The 23,037-nt window shown below is 40.9% G+C and overlaps 1 protein-coding gene across 1 annotated transcript in view; it reads right to left on the bottom strand.

Moving 5' to 3' along the window:
- The window catches only part of TCAIM (T-cell activation inhibitor, mitochondrial), a 55,420-nt gene that overhangs the window by 30,365 nt on the left and 2,018 nt on the right, over positions 1-23,037 (bottom strand). Inside the window, 2 exon segments of the mRNA XM_021071724.1 lie at positions 3,004-3,139; positions 8,504-8,576. Of these exon segments, the coding sequence (XP_020927383.1) occupies positions 3,004-3,139; positions 8,504-8,532 (165 nt within the window). The 5' untranslated portion in view covers positions 8,533-8,576.

Genomic DNA, 23,037 nt, shown 5'->3' with positions numbered 1-23,037 from the left:
TTTACGCAAAGTAGAACAAAGAAACATCAGAAATTATATTCCAACCTTCTACATGCATGAATGAGTATATTAAAGAATTTAGTATTAAAAAATGTGGGGATTTCGTAGCTCCTTTGTGAAAGATAAAACTAAATCCACATTTCACAACATGGAACAGAATGAACTCCATAGGGATGAGATGTAAAAAAAACCCCCCAAAACCCCCAAAACAACAACAAAACTACAAAAAACATGGCCACATAAGTACTATAAGAAAACATGGCTGAGTTCCTTTATAACTTAGATGTGGAAAAAGCCTACCTATGTCTGAATAGCCCAAGTAATAAATGACTGATAAATCTAATTACATAAAACACTGAAAAAAATGAAAGAACATATTTAAAAAAAAAAAAAAACTACAGGGAGTTCCCTTCATGGCTCAGTGTTTCATGAACCGGACTAGGATCCATGATGATGAGGGTTCGATCCCTGGCCTCACTCAGTTGGTTAAGGATCCGGCATTGCCCTGAGCTGTGGTGTAGGCCAGTGGCTGTAGCTCTGATTCCATCCCTAGCCTGGGAACTTCCATAGGCTGCAGGTGTGGCCCTAAAAAGCAAACAAACAAACAAAACTACCTCCCTCCCCCAAGCAGTCTACAGACAAAAACACACTGTGAGAAAAATATCTCCAAGTTATTTCACAACAAAGAGCTAATTTTCCTCTATATAAAGGGCTCTTAAAATGCCTATCCAGAGACTGGATAATTTATGGTGTCTTTATTCAATGGAGTGCTACCAACCAAATGGGGAGAAAAAGGGAAAGAATGTGACACAGATGATACTTAGAAACTGACACAGAATGATTTCCAGGATGTATTGTTAAGGGAAAAAAGAAACGTCCTTTAGTAATGGAACAGTGCTAAAGTAAGGAACGGCATAAATATTTATGCTTCTTATAAGATACATAGTGTGATCTGAAATGAGAAGTTTGTGTACTTTGTTTTTTTTTTTTTTTTTTTTTTTTTTGTCTTTTTGCCTTTCCTAAGGCTGCTTCCCACGGCATATGGAGGTTCCCAGGCTAGGGGTCAAATCGGAGCTGTAGCTGCCGGCCTACGCCAGAGCCACAGCAACGCCACATCCGAGCCAAGTCTGCAACCTACACCACAGCTCAGGGCAACGCCAGATCCTTAACCCACTGAGCAAGGCCAGGGATCGAACCTGAAACCTCATGGTTCCTAGTCGGATTCATTAACCACTGTGCCACAAGGGGAACTCCATGCGTAATTTGTTATAATACACTGCTCTCAGCCATGGCAGTACTGTGAGCAGCTGAGGGACATTTCCTATTAGTGTAGAACTACATCTTCATAATTATTTTCTGATACATCTTTCCATTTTTGCCAAAAAGAAATGGGCAGGACAACCTGGAAACAAATAAAAATGGCTGCCTACAGGAAGTTAAATAGAATGGAGTAAAGGAAATTGGGATGGGAGTGAGACTGCTGAGTAAACTGTGTTTAGTTCTGATTTTTGAAACCTATATATGTTTTGCCTATTTGAAAACTGGATTAAAATTCAGAGGATAAAGGAGTTCCCTAGTGGCTTAGTGGTTAAGGAACTGGCATTATTGCTGCTATGATACAGGTTTGATCTCTGGCCCAGGAACTTCCATGTGCCAGGGCAAGGCCCTCCATCCCTACCCAAAAAATTAAGAGGATAATATAGCAACAATTGGGCTTCACTCAGAGCCTGTCCTAGATGGTTCATTTTCCACGGCAAGTAGAAAAAAGCAATGTAATTATGTTCTAATTTTCGAGTGTTTTAAATTCCTTTTGGTGTTAAACAAAATATCAAAGTTAAGAAAGATAAAAGGAACCAATGAAATAATTGCAATGTACCTAGTTTTGTACTATAGCATCTAATGTTAAAAAACACTGCCCTTCCTAATTGAGTTTATTCTGAGTTATTTTTCACATCAGTTTGCATTCCTTGAGTACACAGTAACTGATGGTGTGGGGAAGTGGACCAGCAGCATGCAACATAAGGAAACCATTCAGGCACTGAAAGGTGTATCAACCTTCAAAAAAATAAAAGGACTGATCACAGTAATAGATGCCTTAAATTTTCTTTTAAACCCTGTTTTACTCTCAAATGTACTGAAAACACAGTCACCAATACTCTAAAGAGTTTTCATGATAGTTTTATAGCCTAGTAAAAAATGACAGCTTTCATTAAAAAAAAAAATAGCTTTGGAGTTCCTGTCGTGGCTTAGCAGAAACGAATCTGACTAGCATCCATGAGGACACAGGTTTGAACCCTAGCCTCACTCAGTTGGTTAAGGATCTGGTGTTGCTATGAGCTGTGGTGTAGGTCCCAGATGTGGCTCGGAACCTGTGCTGCTGTGGCTGGGGTGTAGACTGGCATTACAGCTCCAATTCGACCCCTAGCTTGGGAACCTCCATATGCCATGGGAGTGGCCATAAAGAGACCAAAACAAACAAACAAACAAACAAAAACAACAAAAAACCCCACCCAAAACCCCAATAGTTTTAGTTTCAATTTTTAGCATCTATAGTTCAAAACACTGATTACACCACCATAATAAAACTCAAACTCAATTTTTTTTTTTTTTTTTTTTTTTTTGTATTTTTGCCATTTCTTGGGCCACTCTCATGGCACATGGAGGTTGCCAGGCTAGGGGTCGAATTGGAGCTGCAGCCGCTGGCCTACGCCAGAGCCACAGCAACATGGGATCCGAGCCGCATCTGTGACCTACACCACAGCTCACAGCAATGCCGGATCCTTAACCCACTAAGCGAGGCCAGGGACCGAACCTGCAATGTCATGGTTCCTAGTCGGATTCGTTAACCACTGCGCCACGAGGGGAACTCCCTCAAACTCAAATTTATAGAACTCTGTATTATATTGTGTCAAAGGTAAATAAACTAAACAGAAACACAGACCAAACATTAAGTAAAAATGCAGACTGAACATTACCTAAATAAATAAAGAAATAAATGTTTACCCTTTCCCTTGGGTGCTGTCCAAAGAAATCTGGATGTACAGCAAAGTAGAATGGTCTTAAGGCATTTACTGCTTCAGCTCCTGATAAAGCTCTTGAGCAGAGAAACCAGTATGGAAATATCTTCCCTAGACACAACCTTTTAAAAAGATACAGATTTATTATTCATCAGAGCACTGACACACACACACATTCCCAATGTATAAACTGACAGGAACATTAAAACGCCTATGGAAATGGTATGGAAAATACTGTGGAAACAAGACAGAAGCCAAAACTTCGTGATTTTCTGAAATCTACAGTAGTTTTCACAAGCACTGAGTGACACATGGTTTCTAAAAACAGTGGTTATAATTTCCTCTGATACTATATGAGAAAATAGTATTTAATACTACTAACACTAATAATAATAATAAAACTTCCCCTTCAAAAGCCTACCTTGAAATGTAACGGGCTTCACTGCAATGACAATGACAATTTTCTGCATTATTTTTTTCTTTAGATTAAAAAAAAAAACAAACCCAATAACCAATAGTGTAATCTTTTCTTTATACTGAAAAACATCTTGAGAAATGTAATGCTTAAAAAGAGACACAGATGTCTATTAGTTCATTTCCTCATTACTAGCAGACTAAAATTATTCTAGTTGGATAGCTTGATGTTTCGTTCCTAAATTTGGGGAGTGTTTTTTGAAAAAGTAGTTTTAGGAGTTCCCCTTGTGGCTCAGCAGTAACAAACCCGACCAGTATCCACAAAGATGCAGGTTCAATACCCTGGCTGTGTTCAGTGGGTTAAGGATCTGGCATTGCTGCGAGCTGCTGTGTAGGCTGCAGATGTAGCTTGGACCCTGAGTTGCTGTGGCTGTGGTGTAGGCTGGCAGCTGCAGCTCTGATTCATCCTCTAGCCTGGGAAATTCCTCATGCTGCAGGAGTGGCCCTACAAAGCAAAACAAAAACAAAAAAGTACCTTTCAATCCAAATGAAATTACTCGTAACTTTTAGGAAGCACCTCCATGATATCTAGTTTTGAATGATAAATTTACCATTTCCATACTAGAACAGACTATGAGGAAGTCTCTAAATGCTGTGCAGGTTTTTTTCTCCTACATTAGACGTACTGAGTCATAGGAAAAGTTTTCTATTTTTAAAATGATTGAGATTATAGAATCATTTCGGAGATTTTTTTAAACAAATCTGGAGACCAGCAACATATATGTACTTGAACCTTTTACAAAGGTTGTGCATTCAGGATTATAACAGGAATTTGAACAGTAAAAGAAATGATGAAGGTCCTTAATAGGAGGAAGGATAAGTAAATATTAGCGACAACTCTATTTTCTCCCCATCTAAGCTTTAGTCCTCGTTGCCAAATGTCTCATGGACATGGCTATCCTGCCAGCCTCTCAAAGTTTACATGTCTCAAAAAAGGAGCAGAGGCCATCACTTTCCTTCTAAACTCAGCCTGGGTGCAAAAGGTAAGGGAGCTTGGCAGTTCCATCCCCGATTAAATTCCTTCCTTCTGTTACCAAGGTACCCCTATTTTTAACACTTCCAGTGCACACAACCTCAGCTTTACCACTGCCCAAACCAGCTCACCAACCCTACCCCATTTTCAGTCCTGAGGTCTTGTTTCGTCTCACCTTCCAAAGTCCCTTGAAATTATCTCTTGTCCCCATCTTCTCTGCCATCACAAAATTGGGCTGCCCAGCCTCATAATCAGTGCCCTCCTATTGCTTTCCCAAAGCATGCTGTATACATGGTAATTTTCCTAAAATCCCAACATCACTGTATTCCCTACTGAACTGACTTTGATGGTTTTTCAACTGCAGAGTAAAACTCGCCCCTTAGTCTGGCATTTCCAGGGATCTATAATTATTTCCAATCTATCTTTCCAATCTGGTCTCTAAGTATTCCTTACAGAAACCCTCAGTTCCAGTCCCTGCCACCCTGACCCGAGATCTTTATCCTTCTCTTTTTTTTTCTTAGGGCCATACCCATGGCTTATGGAAGCTCCCAGGTTAGGGGTCGAATCAGAGCTACAGCTGCGGGCTTACGCCGCAGCAACGCCAGATCCAAGCCATGTCTGTAAACCTACACCCCAGCTCACGGCAATGCCAGATCCTTAACCCACTGAGCGGGATCATAAATAGAACCCGCACCCTCATGAATACTAGTCAGCTTCATTCCCACTAGGCCACAATGGGAACTCCCATCCTTCCCTTTCTTCTTTGAGATTTCTAAGCCCTCCCACCTCCTCCCTGTCCCCCACTTCCACCTGTCCAAATCGTACTGACTAATTAACACAGTCCTACTCCGTGCCAGGAGACAACATGCCTATTTCCCCCAGGACCTTCCCTTTTGTCTTTTGGTCTTTTCAGGGCTGCACCTGCAGCATACAGAAGTTCCCAGGCTCAGGGGTCGAATCGGAGCTGTAGCTGCCAGCCTACACCAGAGCTACAGCAACACCAGATCCGAGCCACGTCTGCGACCTACACTACAGCTGACGGCAACGCCGGATCCTTAACCCACTCAGGGAGGCCAGAGATCGAACCCACAACCTCATGGTTCCTAGTTGGATTCATTGCCCCTGTGCCATGACGGGAACTCCCAAGGACCTTCCCTTTTGTATCCTCATCATAAACAGCCTTTCCCTCTTCTAAGCTCTAATTAAAAAACACTGTGTGGTCCACATGTGTGGAACATAGTACCATAAGGTAGCAGGGATATAGATGCATCCTCCTCATCTACCACTGCATCCTGGAGGGCAGGAGACAGGCTTGCAGGTATTTATTGTTGTCAGGTAAGTTGGTTTGGGTCTGCTGAAAAGCAGAGGCTGAGAGGGAATTAGATGTCAGGAGAATTATTATGGGAAAGGGAGAAGGAGGTGGGGAGAGCTTTCAGACCACAGTTCAGGCCTGACACCGGCAGGAGAAAGGCAAGGGAGGAGCACTGGGGAGGGCGAGTGGGGCTGTGGCCCTGCCCCACGAAGGGTCCGGCCCTGCCGAGGGGCAGTCCTTGAGCCAAAGTCACCCACCTGTGTCCTGCTGGAAAGAGCCTGACTTTGTATTAGCTCTGCCCACCCACTGACAGCCTCGAGGCAAACCCCATGGTGGACCAGAGGGGCAGAATAGCCCAGAGTCCAGAGAAGCTAATGTATGATAAATAAGTGGAGAATAGGTATTTAATGAAAGGAAACAAATCAAGAAAAACTCAACCCAAAACAATATTGTGCTGCTTTAGATGGAGCAAATTTGGCACACAAGGGAGTTCCTGTTGTGCCTCAGTGGGTTATGAACCCAACTAGTACCCATGAGGATGTGGGTTGGATCTCTGGCCTCACTCAATGGGTTAAGGATCCTGCGTTGCTGTGACCATGGCGTAGGACAGCAGCTGCAGCTCCAATTCCACCCCAAGCCTGGGAACTCCCATCTGCCACAGGTGTAGCCCTAAAAAGAAAAAAAAAAAACACACAAACATTTAGATTTATAAAAAGATGTTAGAAAAGGATGAGATTTTTGAAAGAGGAATCAGTAGAACAGGAAACCTTTTCTTTAAAGGGTTAGAGAGTACATAGTTTAGGTTTTCTGGGCCATGTGGCCTGTGTTGCAGCTGTTCAACTTCACTGCTGTAAAGGGAAGAAATAAAGGAGTGTGGCTGGGCTGAATAAAACTACATTTGCACAAACAGGCTATGGAATCAACTTAATTGTGAAATCAATGTAGTAAACTGTGACCAACTTAAAAACAACAACCCAGAAAGTATTTCCCAGAACAAAAAATATTCCTGGATATTGTGTGTGGCAAGGGTAACTACTGTTAGGAAACTCTTATTTTTATGGGCTATGATTAAAATATAGTTTTCTGAAGGCTGGGATCAAAAAAGCTGGAAAAGCATGTGTCTCTTACACCATGACTCGAAACTCACTCCATCAGTGGTGTGGCGGTGAGGAGGGGGGCATTGCTGAAGGGAATGGCCCAGGAGATGTTCACAAAACCCATCCCTCCAAGTCTCCTCTGGCTTCTCTTTGGGTCACAGCACGAGGACACAGCACGTTAGCCTGGCTTTCTAGAGCCGAACTGCAACATGAACAACATCCTAGTACCTGCCTGCCCAGCAACTTTCTAGCGCAGTGTCCCGTATCACACACTTTGTTTTTTCCCTCTCTTTTCTTCTTCTTTTTGACAATTATAAATTCAAACAGAGAAAGTCTCCCTTTGATAGTCCTCATCATAAACTGAGTGGGTAGAAAAACTCTTCCTCCTAAAGACATTCCTTTTAACAGTGACTATTTACTGAGATATTGACATACACAACTGTTATTTAAATGTACTATTATAGAAAATGCATTTTAGAAAATGAAAACATCACCTGTCATTTTTATGTGACAGATCTAATTCTATTTTGGATATATACTTTGAGCCCAATAAACATCTTATTAACCTTTTTTTCTGACTTGGCTACCAAGAAGCCAAAACTAAATCTGATGTTTGAGTAACTGTTTTATCTTATCTTATTTATTTATTTATTTATTTTTCTTTTTATGGCTGTACCTGTGGCATATGGGAGTTCCCAGGCTAGGAGTCAAAGTGGAGCTGCAGCTGCTGGCCTACGCCACAGCCACAGCCACAGCCACAGCCACACTGGATCCTTAACCCACTGAGCCACAATGGGAAATCCCCAGTGACTGCTTAATCACTTCCATCTTTTTAACAATCTCTCTCTCTCTCTCTTTTTTTTTAATTTTGTTTTGTTTTGTTTTGCTTTTTAGGGCCATACCTGTGGCATGCGGAAGTTCCCAGGCTAGGGGTCGAATCAGAGCTGTACCTGCCGGCCTACACCACAGCCACAGCAACTCGAGATCCGAGTTGCAATTGTGACCTACACCACAGCTCACGACAACACCGGATCTTTAACCCACTGAGTGAGGCCAGGGATCAAACCCGCATTCTAATGGATCCTAGTTGGGTTCTTGGAACTCCCCAATCTCCTTTCTTTAGAAGGCAACTGCTTTCCATTTCAATCATCCTAATATGTATCTATTACTGTGGTGATTAAGTTTTATTGCTGAACTCCTTAAATCCTTTCTTGAAGTAGGTATATTTAGATTAAACATACATGAATAGTAACTATCATAGTCAAATAACTTTACAAATTAAATGTAAAGTGGCTTCCTATATGACAGCAATAGAATTGAGGGCAACATGATAAAGACAAACTTTATCTTTTTTCCCCTCAAATTTTTCACACTAAACTATTTTGAAAGGTGGTATTCTTTTCACTTTCTACTCTGGAAAAACTCTTGGGATAAAGAGCTGGATATTCATGTGAATTTTCTTTTTCTTTTTTAATTCCTACCCTCCACCATAATAAGCACAAAATATTTAAATTTGGTAAATTACAATAAATTGAAATAAGTTAAATGCCTGACAGATTCTACGCCCTCCACTTCCTCTCCCAACTCCCCACCCTTCCGTACTAATTACAGATTGAACCACAAAGCTTACCTCCTCATAGGTCTCAGGTGGCAAAACATTTCTGGATATATATGTAGGTCAACTTCCAGGCATCCATTAATTGCTTAAAAAGTTAAGCAGATACCAGTAGTGAACAAGTGGAATTTGAAATTAAAAACACATTACCATTTACGTTAGCACCCCCCAAAATGAAATACTTAAGTTATAAATCCAACAAAATATGTCCAAGATCTGTAAGAGGAAAACTACAAAACTCTGATGAAAGAAAACAAAGAAGTAAATAAATGGAGAGATAGTCCACGTGGATGGACAGGAAGACTCAATATTGTCAAGACGTCAGTTCTTTCCAACTTGACCTACAGAGTCAATGCAATCCCAACCTAAATCCCAGCAAGTTATTTTATGGATGTCAACAAACTCATTCTAAAGTTTCTATGTAGAGGAAAAAGATTCAGAACAGCCAACTCAATATTGAAGAAGAATAAAGTTGGAGGACTGATCTTACTCAATTTCAAGACTTACTATAAAGCTACAGTAATCAAGAAAATGTGGGACTGGTGAAAAAAAAAAAAAAGAACCATGGAACAAAATAGCCCAGAAACAGACCTGCAAAAATACAGCTAACTGACCTTTGACAAAAGAGCAAGTCAATACTGTGGAGTAATAATAATCTTTCAACCATGGTGCTGGAATGATTGGACATCTACATGCAAAAACAATCAAGTCACACACTTGTTTTTACACCCTTCACAAAACTTAAGTCAAAACAGATCTAAGACCTAAATGTACAACACAAAACTACAAAATTCCTAGAAGAGTACCTAGGAGAAAACCTAGATGAGCTTAGGTATGTCAATTACTTTTTAGGTACAATACCAACCAAAGGTAGGATCCATCAAGGAAAGAACTAATAAGCTGAATTTCATTAAAATTAAAAATTCCTGCTCTGTGAAAGACAATGTAGAGGTAACAAGAGGACAAGCCATAGTCTGGGAGAAGATATTTGCAAAAGATATACATATCTAACAAAGGACTGCTATCCAAAATACACAAACTCTTCAAAACTCAACAATGAGAAAATGGACAACCTGATTAAAAAACAAGCCAAAAACCTGAACAGACACTACCTCATGAAAGAAGATAAAAATTTAAAAAGAGGAGTTTCCATTGTGGCTTAGTGGGCTAAGAACCTGATACAGTCTCTGTGAGGATATGGGTTTGATCTCTGGCCTTGCTCAGTGGGCTAAGGATCCAGCCTTACCACAAGCGGTCACGTAGGTCACAAAAGTGGCTCAGACGCAGCATTGCTATGGCTGTGGCGAGGCCTCAGCTTCAGCTCTGATTTGACAGCTAGCCCAGGAACTTCCTTATGCCAAAAGTGCGGCCATAAAAAGAAAAAAAAAAAAGGCAAATAAGCATATGAAAATACACTCCATATCTTATGTCATCCAGTAAATGCAAATTAAAACAACACTGAGGTACTGTAACATACTTATTAGAGCAGCCATAATTAAAAAAAAAACAAAAAACACTGACAATACCAAACGCTACTGATGATGTAGAGCAAAAGGAACTCTCACTCATTGCTGATGAGAATACAAAATGGTATAGCCACTTTGGACAGTTCCAGACCTTCTTAAAAAACTAAACACACACTTTTACCATACGATTCAGCAAGCACACTCCTTTGTATTTATCCAAATGAACTGAAAACCTAGGTGTACACACAAACCTACACACAGGTGATGACTGCAGCTTTAGTCATAATTGCCAAAACTTGGAAGCAACCAAGATATCCTTCAGTAGGTGCAGGGATAAACTGTAGTACAGTCAGCAAATTGAATATTATTCAGTGCTAAAAAGAAATGAGCCATCAAGCCACAAAAAACCATGGAGGAAATTTAAATGCATATTAATAAGTGAAAGAAGCCAATACTCTTATGATTCCAATTACATATATGACATTCTGGAAACAGCAAAACTATGGTGATAATGAAAAGATCAGTGGCTGGAAAGGTTGGGAGGGAGGAATGAATAGTTGGAGCACAGAGACTTTTTAGGGCAATGAAACTACTTTGTATAATAATACTCCAATAGTAGATACGTAAGATTATACATTTGTCCAAAACTCAAGGAATGGACAACGCCAAGAGTTAACCCTAATGTGAACTATGGTCTTTGGGTGATAATGATGTGCTGATGTACTGTCATCAGTTGTAACACATGTACATCTCAGGTGTGGCAGGGAGGGGGCATGTGGGAACTCTGTCAGTTTTGCTATGAACCTAAAACTTCTCTAAAAAAAGCCTAAAACTACCAAGGGAGGCAAAAGACCTGTATTCTGAAAGCTGTAAGATGCTGATGAAAGAAATCAAAGACAACACAAACAGATGGAAAGATATACCATGTTCTTGGACTGGAAGAATCAATATTCTCAAAATGGCTATACTATCCAAGGCAATCTACACATACAACGCAATCCCTATAAAATTACCAATGGCATTTTTTTTTTTTTTACAAAACTTGAACAAAAAAAATTCAAAATTTTTATGGAAACACAAATGACCCTCAAGAGCCAAAGCCATATTGAGAAAGAAAAACAAGGAATCAGGCCTCCTGACTTCAGACTATACTACAAAGCTACCGTCACCAAAACAGTATGGCACTGGTTGCAAACAGAAATACACATCAGTGGAACAGGAAAGAAAGCCCAGAAATAAACCCACGTACCTATGGTCAATTAATCTGTGACTAAGGAGGCAAGAATATACAACAGAAAAGAGACTACTTCCTACATAAGTGGTGCTGGAAAACCTGGACAGCTATATGTAAAATAGAACATTCTCTGAGCCCACACACAAAAAAACTTCAAAATGGATCAAATAATTAAACATAAGGCCAGGTACTATATAAATCCTAGAGAAAAACATAGGTAGAGCAACTTTGACATAAATTGTAGCAGTACATTTTTAGGTCCACCTCCTAGAATAATGAAAATAAAAACAAAAATAAACAAATGGGACCCAATTAAACTTTAAAGTTTCTGCACAGCAAAGGAAATCATAAATGAAATGGAAAGACAACACATAGAATGGGAGAAATTTTTTTGCAAATAAAGCAACCAACAAGGGGTTAATTTCCAAAATATACAAACATCTAATGCAGCCGTGTGTGTGTGTGTGTGTGTGTGTGTGTATCAAATTAAAAAATAACAGATTTAAATAGACATTTCTCCAAAGAAGTAATAAAGATGGCCAAAAAGCACATGAAAAGATGCTCATCATATCTAACTATGAGAGAAATGCAAAGTGAAACTACAATGAGGTAGCACTTCACACTGGTCACAATGGCCATCCTCAAAATGTCTACAAGCAATAAACGCTGGAGAGGGTGTGCAGAAAAGGGAACCCTCCTACACTGTCGGTGGGAATGTAAATTGGTATGGTCACTATGGAGAACAGTATGGAGGTTCCTCAAAAAACTAAAACTGGAGTTGCCATATAATCCAGCAATCCCACTCTTGAGCATATATCTGGAAATAATTAAAGCTCTAATTCGAAAAGACATTTGTACCTTTATGTTCAAAGCAGCATTTACAACACCCAGTACATGGAAGCAACCTAAATGTTCATCAACAGATGAATGGATAAAGAAGATGTGGTACATATACACAATGGACCATTACTTGGCTATAAAAAGAATGAAATAATGCCATTTGCAGCAACGGGGATGGACCTGGTGATCATCATATTCAATGAAGTAAGTCAGGGAAACACAAGTATTATATGATATCACTTATATCTGGAATCTAAAATAGGATACATATGAACTTATTTACCAAACAGAAACAGACTCACAGATGGAAAACAAACATATGGATACCAAAGGAGAAAGGGGAAGAAAGGGATAAATTTGGAGGTTGGGATTAACACATACACACCACTACATACAAAAAAGATAACCAACAGGACCTCAATTTTTTTTTTTTTTTTTTTTTGGCTTTTTTGGGGCCTCTCCCGCGGCATATGGAGGTTCCCAGGCTAGGGGTCGAATCGAAGCTGTAGCCACTGGCCTCCGCCAGAGCAACAGCAACACAGGATCCGAGCCGAATCTGCAACCTACACCACAGCTCACGGCAACGCTGGATCGTTAACCCACTGAGCAAGGGCAGGGACCGAACCCGCAACCTCATGGTTCCTAGTCGGATTCGTTAACCACTGCGCCACGACGGGAACTCCTCAATATTTTCTAAGAACCTATAAGGAAACAAATCTAAAAGAGAATATATAGGAATTCCTCCTGTGGCCATAAGGGGTTCGTTGGCCTCTTGGGAGCACTAGGAGGCAGGTTCGATCCCTGGCCTGACACAGTGGGTTAAGAATCTGGTGTTGCCGCAGCTGTGGCTTAAATCTGCTCCATGGCCTGGGAACTCCATATGCCTCGAAAAAGAGAGAGAGAGAATAGAGATATACATACACACATGCACACACACAAACAACTGAGTCACTGTATTGTACCTCTGAAACTAACCTGACATTGTAAACCAACTATACTTCAATTAAAAAAACAAAACAAAACTACTCTAGCTGAAAAAATACACTCCTTTACCTAAATTCAGCAATAACACAACAGTATCTGTTTGACCATGGATTTGATAGGCTGATCCTTTTTTTCTTCTGGTGCCTGTGCCCTTACACACACACAAATAAGTACGGAAAGCATCTTCAGCACTTGGGAAAAGGCTGACACAGCCATCTGGCATTTCACAAGGGAAGGGATTGAAGCTGCAGAAGCCAGATGGATACCCTAGACCTGCAGTCTAGGGCTTTTGAAACTGCTCTCCATGGTGGGAGAGGCACCCAGGGTGGAGGGGCGGCCGCCTGGCTGTGGTGAGACTGGCAGAGCAGCAGCCACAGGGCCCTGGCTCTCCTGGACCTGCGTGGTGTTCATCACCTTCTGCCCCTCCCCCACCCCGGTGCTGCTGACCTAGCGGGACCCTAGGCCCTAGACCACAAAGACTCATGTGCATGTCAAGACCTGGGATCCTCGAAACTATAGGTAGCAGAGTGTTGCCATTCTTCAGTCCCTTTTATAGCGCCTGAGCACCCAGCTAACTCCACCCCACGGTGGGAGGAGCAGGCTGGAGAGAAAAGGGAGTGTGGAGCTGCTTTTGTGTGGCCAGCAGGCGGCGCTGTGCCCTGAGCAACCGGCTCCAGGATGAGGCTGCTTCAAACACACCCAAGGCACCTTGTGTCTCACTTCAAAGCCCGCCTCTTATTCCCACCCTCTTTGGCTAGATGTGAGCCCCCGCTCTGGCGCCTCCAGTGAGCCCTGGGGTCTGCTCCTCTATTTCGCCTTAAACACCCACGATCGGAGGTGCCCCTACATAGGCATTTCCTAGGCGGCCAACTGGTCCCAGTTTCCCCAGGACCTTCTGGCTTTGGCACTGTACTTGCCCCATCCCAGGAAAGCCTTCGCTCTCCAAGTCCACATGACCTTGATTTCTGGGAGTGGGGGTGGGTGTTGGCAGCCCCGTGGCAGGGGCACTGGAAGGAGCCAAAGGTCTTCCTTGACCACCAAAGTTTTGCAAATGCCCCTCGGCCCCTCTTTGTCACAGCTGTCACTGTGGCTCTGAGAAGTCCCACAGGAAAGAAATTCGGGCCCCATTTAACTTGTTCTGTTCTAAAAATCTTTTTTTCTTTCTTTTTTTTTTTTTTTTTTGCTTTTTAAAGGCTGCACAGCGGCATATGAACGTTCCCAGGCTAGGGGTCTAATTGGAGCTACAGGTGCCAGCCTACACCACACCCACAGCCATGCCAGATCTTTAAGCCACTTGAGCCATGACAGGAACTCCTGTCCCAAAATTCTTAAGATCCTCGAAAACCCACAGCGTGAGGTCAAACACTACTGCCTCCAGGCACACACTGGGAAATGCTGAGTAAGGGGCCTGGCTCCTAGAGTATAACAGCTGGTGTTACCCCCTCTCTCTACACATACACACACAGATACAATCTGTTAACAATGTGAATGCTTGGTCCCCTGTCCCTCCCCACTTGCTCAATCAGAGCCCGTGGGTGGTGCCCCCTGGTGGTTTGGCTGTGAGGCCAAGCTGGGAAAAAGTCTCCAGGCCAGTGGTTCTCAGCTCAGCCAACCAGTTCCATCTCTTCCCCAGCCTAGGCCCAGGCGAGAGACAGAATCTACCCCAGGGCTGGGCATGAGCTGCCCAGCTTCAGACAAGACCACCAAGCTACAGTCATCACAACAGCCTGGCCTTGACACTGAAACAGACTCTTGGGTCACTGGGACAGAAGACAGAGCCCAGAAAGAAACCCGCACACCTAGGACCAGTGACGTTTGGATGGAGGAGCCCAGTGTAGAGAAAACCGTCTGTCTCTTCAGCAGGTGGTGTTGGGAAAGCTTCAATGAAGTCAATGAAGTTAGAACATTCCTTACACCATGTTCAAAAATCAACTCAAAATGACTGAAAGATCTAGATATATGACATAACACCAAAAAACCCCTGGAAGAGAACATGGGCAAAACTTTTCCAACATAAATGTAGCAGCATTTTCTTAGTTCAGTCTCCCAAGACATAAGAAATAAAAGCAAAAACAGACAAATTTTATCTAGTAAACTTAAAAGGTTTTGCAGAGCAAAGGAAACAAAAACAAACAAACAACCCCCCCCCCAAAAAAAACAAAACAAAACCTGACGGTCTGGGAGAATATATTTGCAAATGATGTGATTGATGGGTTAATTTTCAAAGCAACCTCTTACAAAAGTTTTGAAATGCCATATTATTCACATGATAATCACCAGAGAGGAAATCCTTACTTCCTCTGCTTATGAAGCTCTGAGCTTTCTCCATGATTCCATTCTCAAAGCCCTATGAAGCAGTGCATGCATTCTCTCAAAACAAATCACCCCGTGGCTCATGTTCTAGTCTATCAAATCTTAAGCATTAAAAATTATTTTCATAATGTAGTTAATACATTTGAACCAAGGGTAATGTAATGAAGGATAACTACCATTAAGAGAATGATAGGAAGATGTATTTTAAAGACAAATCAAATTACCTTTTAGAAAAATGCATTTTCCAACAACAATGGATGCTTCCATTCATTTTCCAGTTGACTGGTACAGTCATGTCATATAGAAATTTGTTTTTATAGCTATTCTTTTAAATGTTTAAAAAGGTGATTTTTATGTAGCCATTCACTATCCTATTCTGTTTGAGACAAACATAGAAACCAGAATTTCTCCAACCATTTGTAAGACTTCTGAGATTAAATGGTGTTACAATGAGGAAGAAAGAACCATTTTTACTAAAGTTTCAGTGCTGTCTATAATGGACTGAATTCTCACCAAGCGTAATCACAAAGCACCTAAACAATCTAGGCTTAGTTAAAACAGGACAGGTGAGGTAGGATGTAGGTGAGCCCCTGGGCTGAGAACAGCTGGGACTTGTTAGGCTGAGTAAATTACACCTTGCTTCTCTTTGACACCTCAAGGAGAAAGTTAATGGCAGGAGCTGAGCTCTGTGGGAATAGAAAAAGATGACCACATCAATCACTCTTACAGTCAACTACACATGTGCAGAAAGACTCCTGGGGTCAAAAAGGGAAGGGGGGGGCAGGCCCCCATAAGTTCTGATAACTGTGCCATAACCCTTTGCTCTGGAATCCATCTTGGCCAAAAGATGCATGGGGGCTGGGGCTGGGTCCCATCAGGTGTGAGAAATAAAATAATTGGCCAAAGGAAGACAAAGACCCAAAAGAACTGTCCTATATATGTGATTTAAATCACTTCTCTGGCACGCTCCTCACTGAGGGGGATGCCAGCACCCTCATTCCTCCTTTGGGTGGTATTATTGCTTTGCTTCTGCCTTAGATAAATAGACTACCTCTGTGTGCTCTCCCACATGTTGTCCTGTGTTTCCGACAGTAAACTTTGTACTTGTTTTTACAGTCTTTGCCTCCTTAAAACATTCTTGCTTTCAACATGGGGAAGAATCAAGGCAATTTTGCTTTTCACCTCTGGCTAGGATTTCTAGTTTTTACCCCGGCTGCCCAGGTTCAATTTCTGAGCAGAAAATTAAGATCTCGCTTCTAGCCGTTATCTCTGAAATCACAGGTACCAGTCTCAAAGCTTGCGAAGAGACCAGAAGAATATACATATCCAAGCCAGAATTGGCTCTCTCTAGGTGGTAGGATAGAAGGCCTTTACTATTTTTTATTTCCTAGTTTATTTACACCAAACACATGAAGGGTGTACTTAAAAATTAAAATCAATGGTTCTAGGAGTTCCCGTTGTGGCTCAGTGGTAACAAATCTGACTAGGATCCATGAGGGCACAGGTTCGATCCCTGGCCTCACTCAGTGGGTTAAGGATCCGACATTGCCATGAACTGTGTGTTGCAGGGGGCAGAGTAAGCTTGGGTCCCATGTTGCTGTGGCCATGGTGTAGGCTGGCGGCTGCAGTTATTCGACCATTAGCCCAGGAACCTTCATATGCCATGGATGTGGCCCTAAAAAGACAAAAAACAAAAAAAATTCAATGCCTCTAGCAGTTAATGATGAAAACAAATATAGGAGGAATGACTGTTGTTCATTCATTATTTCAGATGGACCCCCACCCCCGGGAAATCTGCCCAACAACAGTCCTGGACTGTAATCCCAAACTAGCTCCAAAAGAAAGCAGCTCTTCCTGCTCATACATAATAATATTTCATTTTTTATAATAAGGAAAGCTGTGCCACTTAACTGCAAAGATGCTAGTGAGCTAAAACTGTGGACAGGAAATGAGGACTAATACTCAAGAGGCATATGATCACCCAGTAATAGGAATGGGAAATAGATGAAAGTAATACGCAGCTAAGCATAAAGCTCTAACCAACATTCTTTTCTCAGCATAAAATGATCCTCCATGAAGCCTTGAAAAGTCGGAAGTACTGAAAGCACTTAAACCTACCATTGCAACAACAACACAACCTGTTTTAATGGTCTGTTGCAGCAACATTTAGAAGTTCATGAAATCACAATGTCTCCATCTGAGAGCAGCAATGTAGGTGATCCAAAAGTCAAGCTCTATTCCACATTTTCCAAAAGGAGACATCAAAACACAACAGTGAAAAGAAACTGTCATGATCCATGATTTGAAATAAAAGGGTCATTTTGAAGTTTGAAAGTTAAAGCATACTAAAAAGACAGTAAAACATTTCGAAATTAACTTAGAAAACGCAGGCTGCCTCCCATTTGATTCACAAAGAATTTTCGAGGCAGGTAGCCAAATTACACTGTTTAGGAGTTTACATATCTTGACATGTAGGAGTAGGATTTGTCTTAAGAGTTACTTCAGAATTAGTCTCCAAAGAGTCACTCACAGCAAAGTTGCAAAAATCAGGGAATGTTCTGTCAATTTTCTACTGTACAGCAAGGTGACTCAGTTACACATACATGTGTACATTTTTTTCTCACATTATCATGCTCCATCACATAGGAGAAAGTTGACAGAACGCTGTAAACCAGCTATAATGGAAAAAAAATCATTATAAAAAAAGAATAAAAACCAATGGCTTCTAGCTTTCAGATATTTCCATTGAGCCCATGTGCATCTAATGAAAAACAGCAAATAAATAAATATTAGCATTAAAGAGACAAAAAAAATCAGGAAATGTATCCTTAATGACTTCCGAACTTGGAGCATGAAGTATGTTGTGCAGAGAATTATGGAGCATGTTTTAGAAGTGTTTCTGGCAAAGATAATCAAAGCCAAAAAAAAAAAAAAGACAAAGTTTCTATACTTAAATGTATGGTCTTCAGTTGTCCAGAAAATTATTAAGTGCAACAAGAAATTCTCCCAAGGAAAATAAAATGGTCTGGAATGTAAGTCTGAACATTAAATCATGCTTTCTGCATTTAGAAAGAAAAAAAAAATCAGCCTAGTACAGGTTAAAAGTTAAGTGTTTCTGTCTGCTTTTTTGGTGAGTCGACTAATTTCCAAAAAGGTTCATAGTGCAGTAGAGTAAGAGAATTAGAATCTAAGCTTGGGTTGTCTAATAAAGTAGCTACCAGCACATATGGCTACTATGAATTGGGAAGGGTTTTAAGTGTAAAGTACCCACTGGATTTTAAAGATCTAGTACGAAGAAAGAATGCAACGTATTCCATTAATAATTTTTTATACTGATTAAATATCAATGAAGCTTATTAAAATTAATTCCACCTGTTTTTTCTTGCCTTTTTTTCTTTTTTCTTTTTAGGGCCCCACCCACATCACATGGAGGTTCCCAGGCTTGGGATCGAATTAGAGCTACAGCTGCCGGCTTACGCCACAACAACAGTAACAATAGATCCAAGCTGAGTCTGCGACTTACACCATAGCTCTCAGCAACACCGGATCCTTAACCCACTGAGCAAGGGCAGGGATCGAACCCAAAACCTCATGGTTCCCAGTTGGATTCATTTCCACTTTGCCACAATGGGAACTCCTCTTCTTGCTTTTTAAAAAGCAAAACACAACCTTGTTTTAACTCTCTTCTGTAATTTACTATTCAGAAAATTTAAATTACTTCTGTGGCTCATGTTGTACTTCTATTGGATGGCGCCAATCTAGGCCAATTCCAGTTACCATGACACCATCAGAGAAGGCAGTCTGAACAATGGTTAGGGGTTTGTTGGAGTCTCGGAGATCTGTACTCAAATCTTGACCCCATCATTAACAAGCTGTGTGAGCAAGGGTAAGTTGTTTCTCTTTCCTGAGTCTGTTTCCTCATCTAGGAAATAAGAGAGATGGTCCAATGGCAGTCTGTTTTGCTACAAAAAGTTACTTTAATGTGAATTTAAGAGCTTAGTTTATGTGCAGTTCAACAAGAGGGGAAGAGATGTGTTATATACATTTGTTTCTGCAGGAGTTAATGATCTGAAATGATCCGAGGTTGGCTTTCTACAATTATGAAGCCTTCAGCTATACGTAAAACCCTTTAAAAAACAAAACAAAACACAAGAACAAACCACCTGGGAGTTCCCATCATGGCGCAGCAGAAATGAATCCGACTAGGAACAATGAGGTTGCAGGTTCAATCCCTGGCCTTGCTCAGTGCGTTAAGGATCTGGCATTGCTGTGAGCTGTGGTGTAGGTCGCAGACGTGGCTTGGATCCTGTGTTGCTGTGGCCTAGGCTGGCAGTTGTAGCTTCCCATTAGACCCTCTAGCCTGAGAACCTCCATATGCTGCAGGTGTGGCCCTTAAAAAAAAAAAAAAAGCAAAAACAAACCACCTGAAAATCTTCCTTTGGTTTAAGAAGCATATGGTTACTGGTTTCAAGTGCCTTTGCATTTTCCATCAGGCAATCTGGGAAGCTGCTGATGCAGGTGAAAAAGCTAGAGATTTTCATGTCTTATTTTGAATGGCATGTATTTTTTCCCCATGAACCTTGGTTAGTGTATTACCTTGCAGGAATGTTAACATTTCCAGGAATTTGTAGATGTCATATCAGAAACACCTATAAAATATGTACTGTCACCCTAAAGTGCCCTTTAATTAATTTAACATACATTAAATATCTTGTTAACTGAGAGAATCATTTGAGCTAACAGGATACTACTGCCTGCTGGACAGGAGTAGTTTAGTTAGAAATGTCTACTCACAGAGAAAGACAAATACTATATGATATGGCCTACATGTAGAATCTAAAAAAAGTATACAAATGAACTTATTTACAGAACAGAAGCAGACTTAACGGACAGAAAACAAACTTATGGTTAACAAAGGGGAAAGGGATAGAGAGGGAAACATTTGGAGTTTGGGATTAACACACTACTATATATAAACAACAAGGTCTTACTGTACAACACAGGGAACTGTATTCAGTATCTTGTAATAACCTATAGTGGAAAAAATCTGAAAAAGAATATATGTATATGTATAACTGAATCACTCTGCTGTACACCTGAAACTAATACAACATTGCAAATCAACCATACTTCCTTTAAAAAGTCTATTCGGTTACTGAATATTTTATTAAAAGTTGTTTTTATTGTATAAAAATGGAAAAATTCCAATTCTAATACTAGCAATAAGGACTAGCAAATTTAATACAAATGAAACAATACATATATGTAGCATTGTTGGCCTTTACCCAATGCTCACTAAAGTAATTGGGGCTGTGTATTTAAGAAAAAATGCTGAAAGACAAATTTAAAACGCTGAAAATATTCATTAAAGACTATTTTGAAAATAAGTGGAACAATCTAGAACATCATCATTATTTTTTCAGCTCTCAGGATATGGAATCCGGTATCTGACTTTTGTACATGTTTTTAGGAGTACAACAGTATGAAAGTAGGAGCTACTAAAGGACTTTTGTGAAACTTAAGGGACTTAGCAACATCTGGCAAACAGAAAACTCATAAAAATGGCAACTATTACTATGACATAACTTAGAATGTAAAAAAAACTGCAGAATTCCTTTTTCTCCTTCCTAATAAGGGCTTACCTACATAGAGAACACACAGTTAAATGCAAACATTTTCCCTGTAAGAAAATTTTGTAATTGGAAATTTCAGAATTATTGCAATAAGGGGTCAATGCTTAATAAATTTAATAATACAGTGCAAGACGACATACAGGTCAGAAAGTACAAATGAACGATTTAATTTCACCAACTTTAGGGGTAATATCAATCTATGCAAACAAACATGGCTGTTTACGTTTATTACCGAAAGACAAAGAAAGTCCGCACTTACTTAGTGATAAAAACGTAAGTTTGAGTAGCGCTCCTCTCTTCAAAATGTAAAAGAACTGAAGAGGGCATAATAAAGTATATGGTGCTGTGGGAACTGCCTTTTTTCACAAATTAATATTCCTTTTAAGACAGTGTTTCTCTGGAGTTCCCGTCGTGGTGCAGTGGTTAACGAATCCGACTAGGAACCATGAGGTTGCGGGTTGGATCCCTGCCCTTGCTCAGTGGGTTATGGATCCGGCGTTGCCTTGAGCTGTGGTGTAGGTTGCAGATGCGGCTCGGATCCCTCATTGCTGTGGCTCTAGTGTAGGCCGGTGGCTACAGCTCTGATTGGACCCCTAGCCTGGGAATCTCCATATGCCGCGGAAGCGGCCCAAGAAATAGCAAAAAGACAAAAAAAAAAAAAAAAAAATCCCATTGTGGCTCAGCAGGTTAAGAACCAACAGTGTCCAAGAGGATGTGGGTTTGATCCCTGACCTCAATCAGTGGGTTAAGGAACTGGCAGCTGCAGCTCTGATTTGACCCCAGCCCAGGAATTTCCATATACCGCAGGTGTGGCTGCCAAAAAAAAAAAAAGCTATTCACTTAATAATTCTCATACACATTCAATGAACTTATTGTTCTAAGATGATCGTTTCCTATTCAAATTAATGGGATAAATTATTTCCCATAAGCTCTCCCTTAAGAGGGAGCTCTAACAACTAAGTGACAGATCAGTTTTGGGAAAGATAGGAGGGCTAAGAAGGGTAGAAAGAGAAGACAAACAGGAACCATCCTTGTAGGGCACTGGGTTCTCAAAATTCAAGTTTGAGAACCACTGGTTTAAAGAATCCTAATTCTATAACCTTACAGGACTGAGGTGTCAGGAAACTTAAAATTCTTTACATTTCCTTGTTCAATACAATTTTGGGGAGAGCTTTTTTTTAATTATACCTGAGGCATATGGCAGATCCGAGGCTATGGGTTGAATCCAAGCTGGAGCTGCTGACTTATACCAAAGCCACACCAGATCGGAGCCACATGTTACCTACACTGCAGCTCACGGCAATCCCAGACTCTTTAACCCACTGATCAAGGCCAGGTATCAAACCTGAATCCTTATGGATACTAGTTGGGTTCTTAACCCACTGAGCCACAACATCAACTCCCAAGAGAGATCTTTAGATATTCAATTGTATGCTAAAAATCAAATGAAGATTTTGGAGTTTCCGTCGTGGCTCAGTGGTTAATGAATCTGACTAGGAACCATAAGGTTGTGGGTTCGATCCCTGGCCTTGCTCAGTGGGTTAAGGATCTGGCGTTGCCCTGAGCTGTGGTGTAGGTCGCAGACGTGGCTCGGATCTGGTGTGGCTGTGGCGTAGGCCAGTGGCAACAGCTCTGATTTGACCCCTAGCCTGGGAACCTCCATATGCTGTGGGAGCGGCCCAAGAAATGGCAAAAAGACAAAAAAAAAAAAAAAAAGATTTTAAGTTTTGCTTGAACTGGTTCTTTGCTTCCTGTATAGTTTACTCACTTCTTGAGATTAAAACAAAAAAACTAAGTGAAAATAAGGATACAGGCAAGAGTTTGGCAGGCACAGCTGCTTGCCTTTTCATGTGGCATAGATTTTGGGTGAGTCCTCATCTTTGCAAGGCCAAGTATCACATTTTATCACTTTAGTCAGAAATAAACAGGCCCTGGGAAAATGAAACATAAGGGGCCTTACTGATAACTTTTAAATTGAGAAATGTAATTGCTGAGAAGACTAGAAGATTCAAAACTGCGTTCTTTTCCTTACAGGACCAGCTACCCTGAAAACCAAGTTACTATTAGCAGATTTAAGAC

The sequence above is a fragment of the Sus scrofa genome, chromosome 13 (genome assembly GCF_000003025.6).
Source record: "Sus scrofa isolate TJ Tabasco breed Duroc chromosome 13, Sscrofa11.1, whole genome shotgun sequence".
Lineage (NCBI taxonomy): Eukaryota > Metazoa > Chordata > Mammalia > Artiodactyla > Suidae > Sus > Sus scrofa.
Note: the sequence above shows the minus strand (reverse complement) of the source record. Positions and strands in the feature narration are given on the sequence as shown.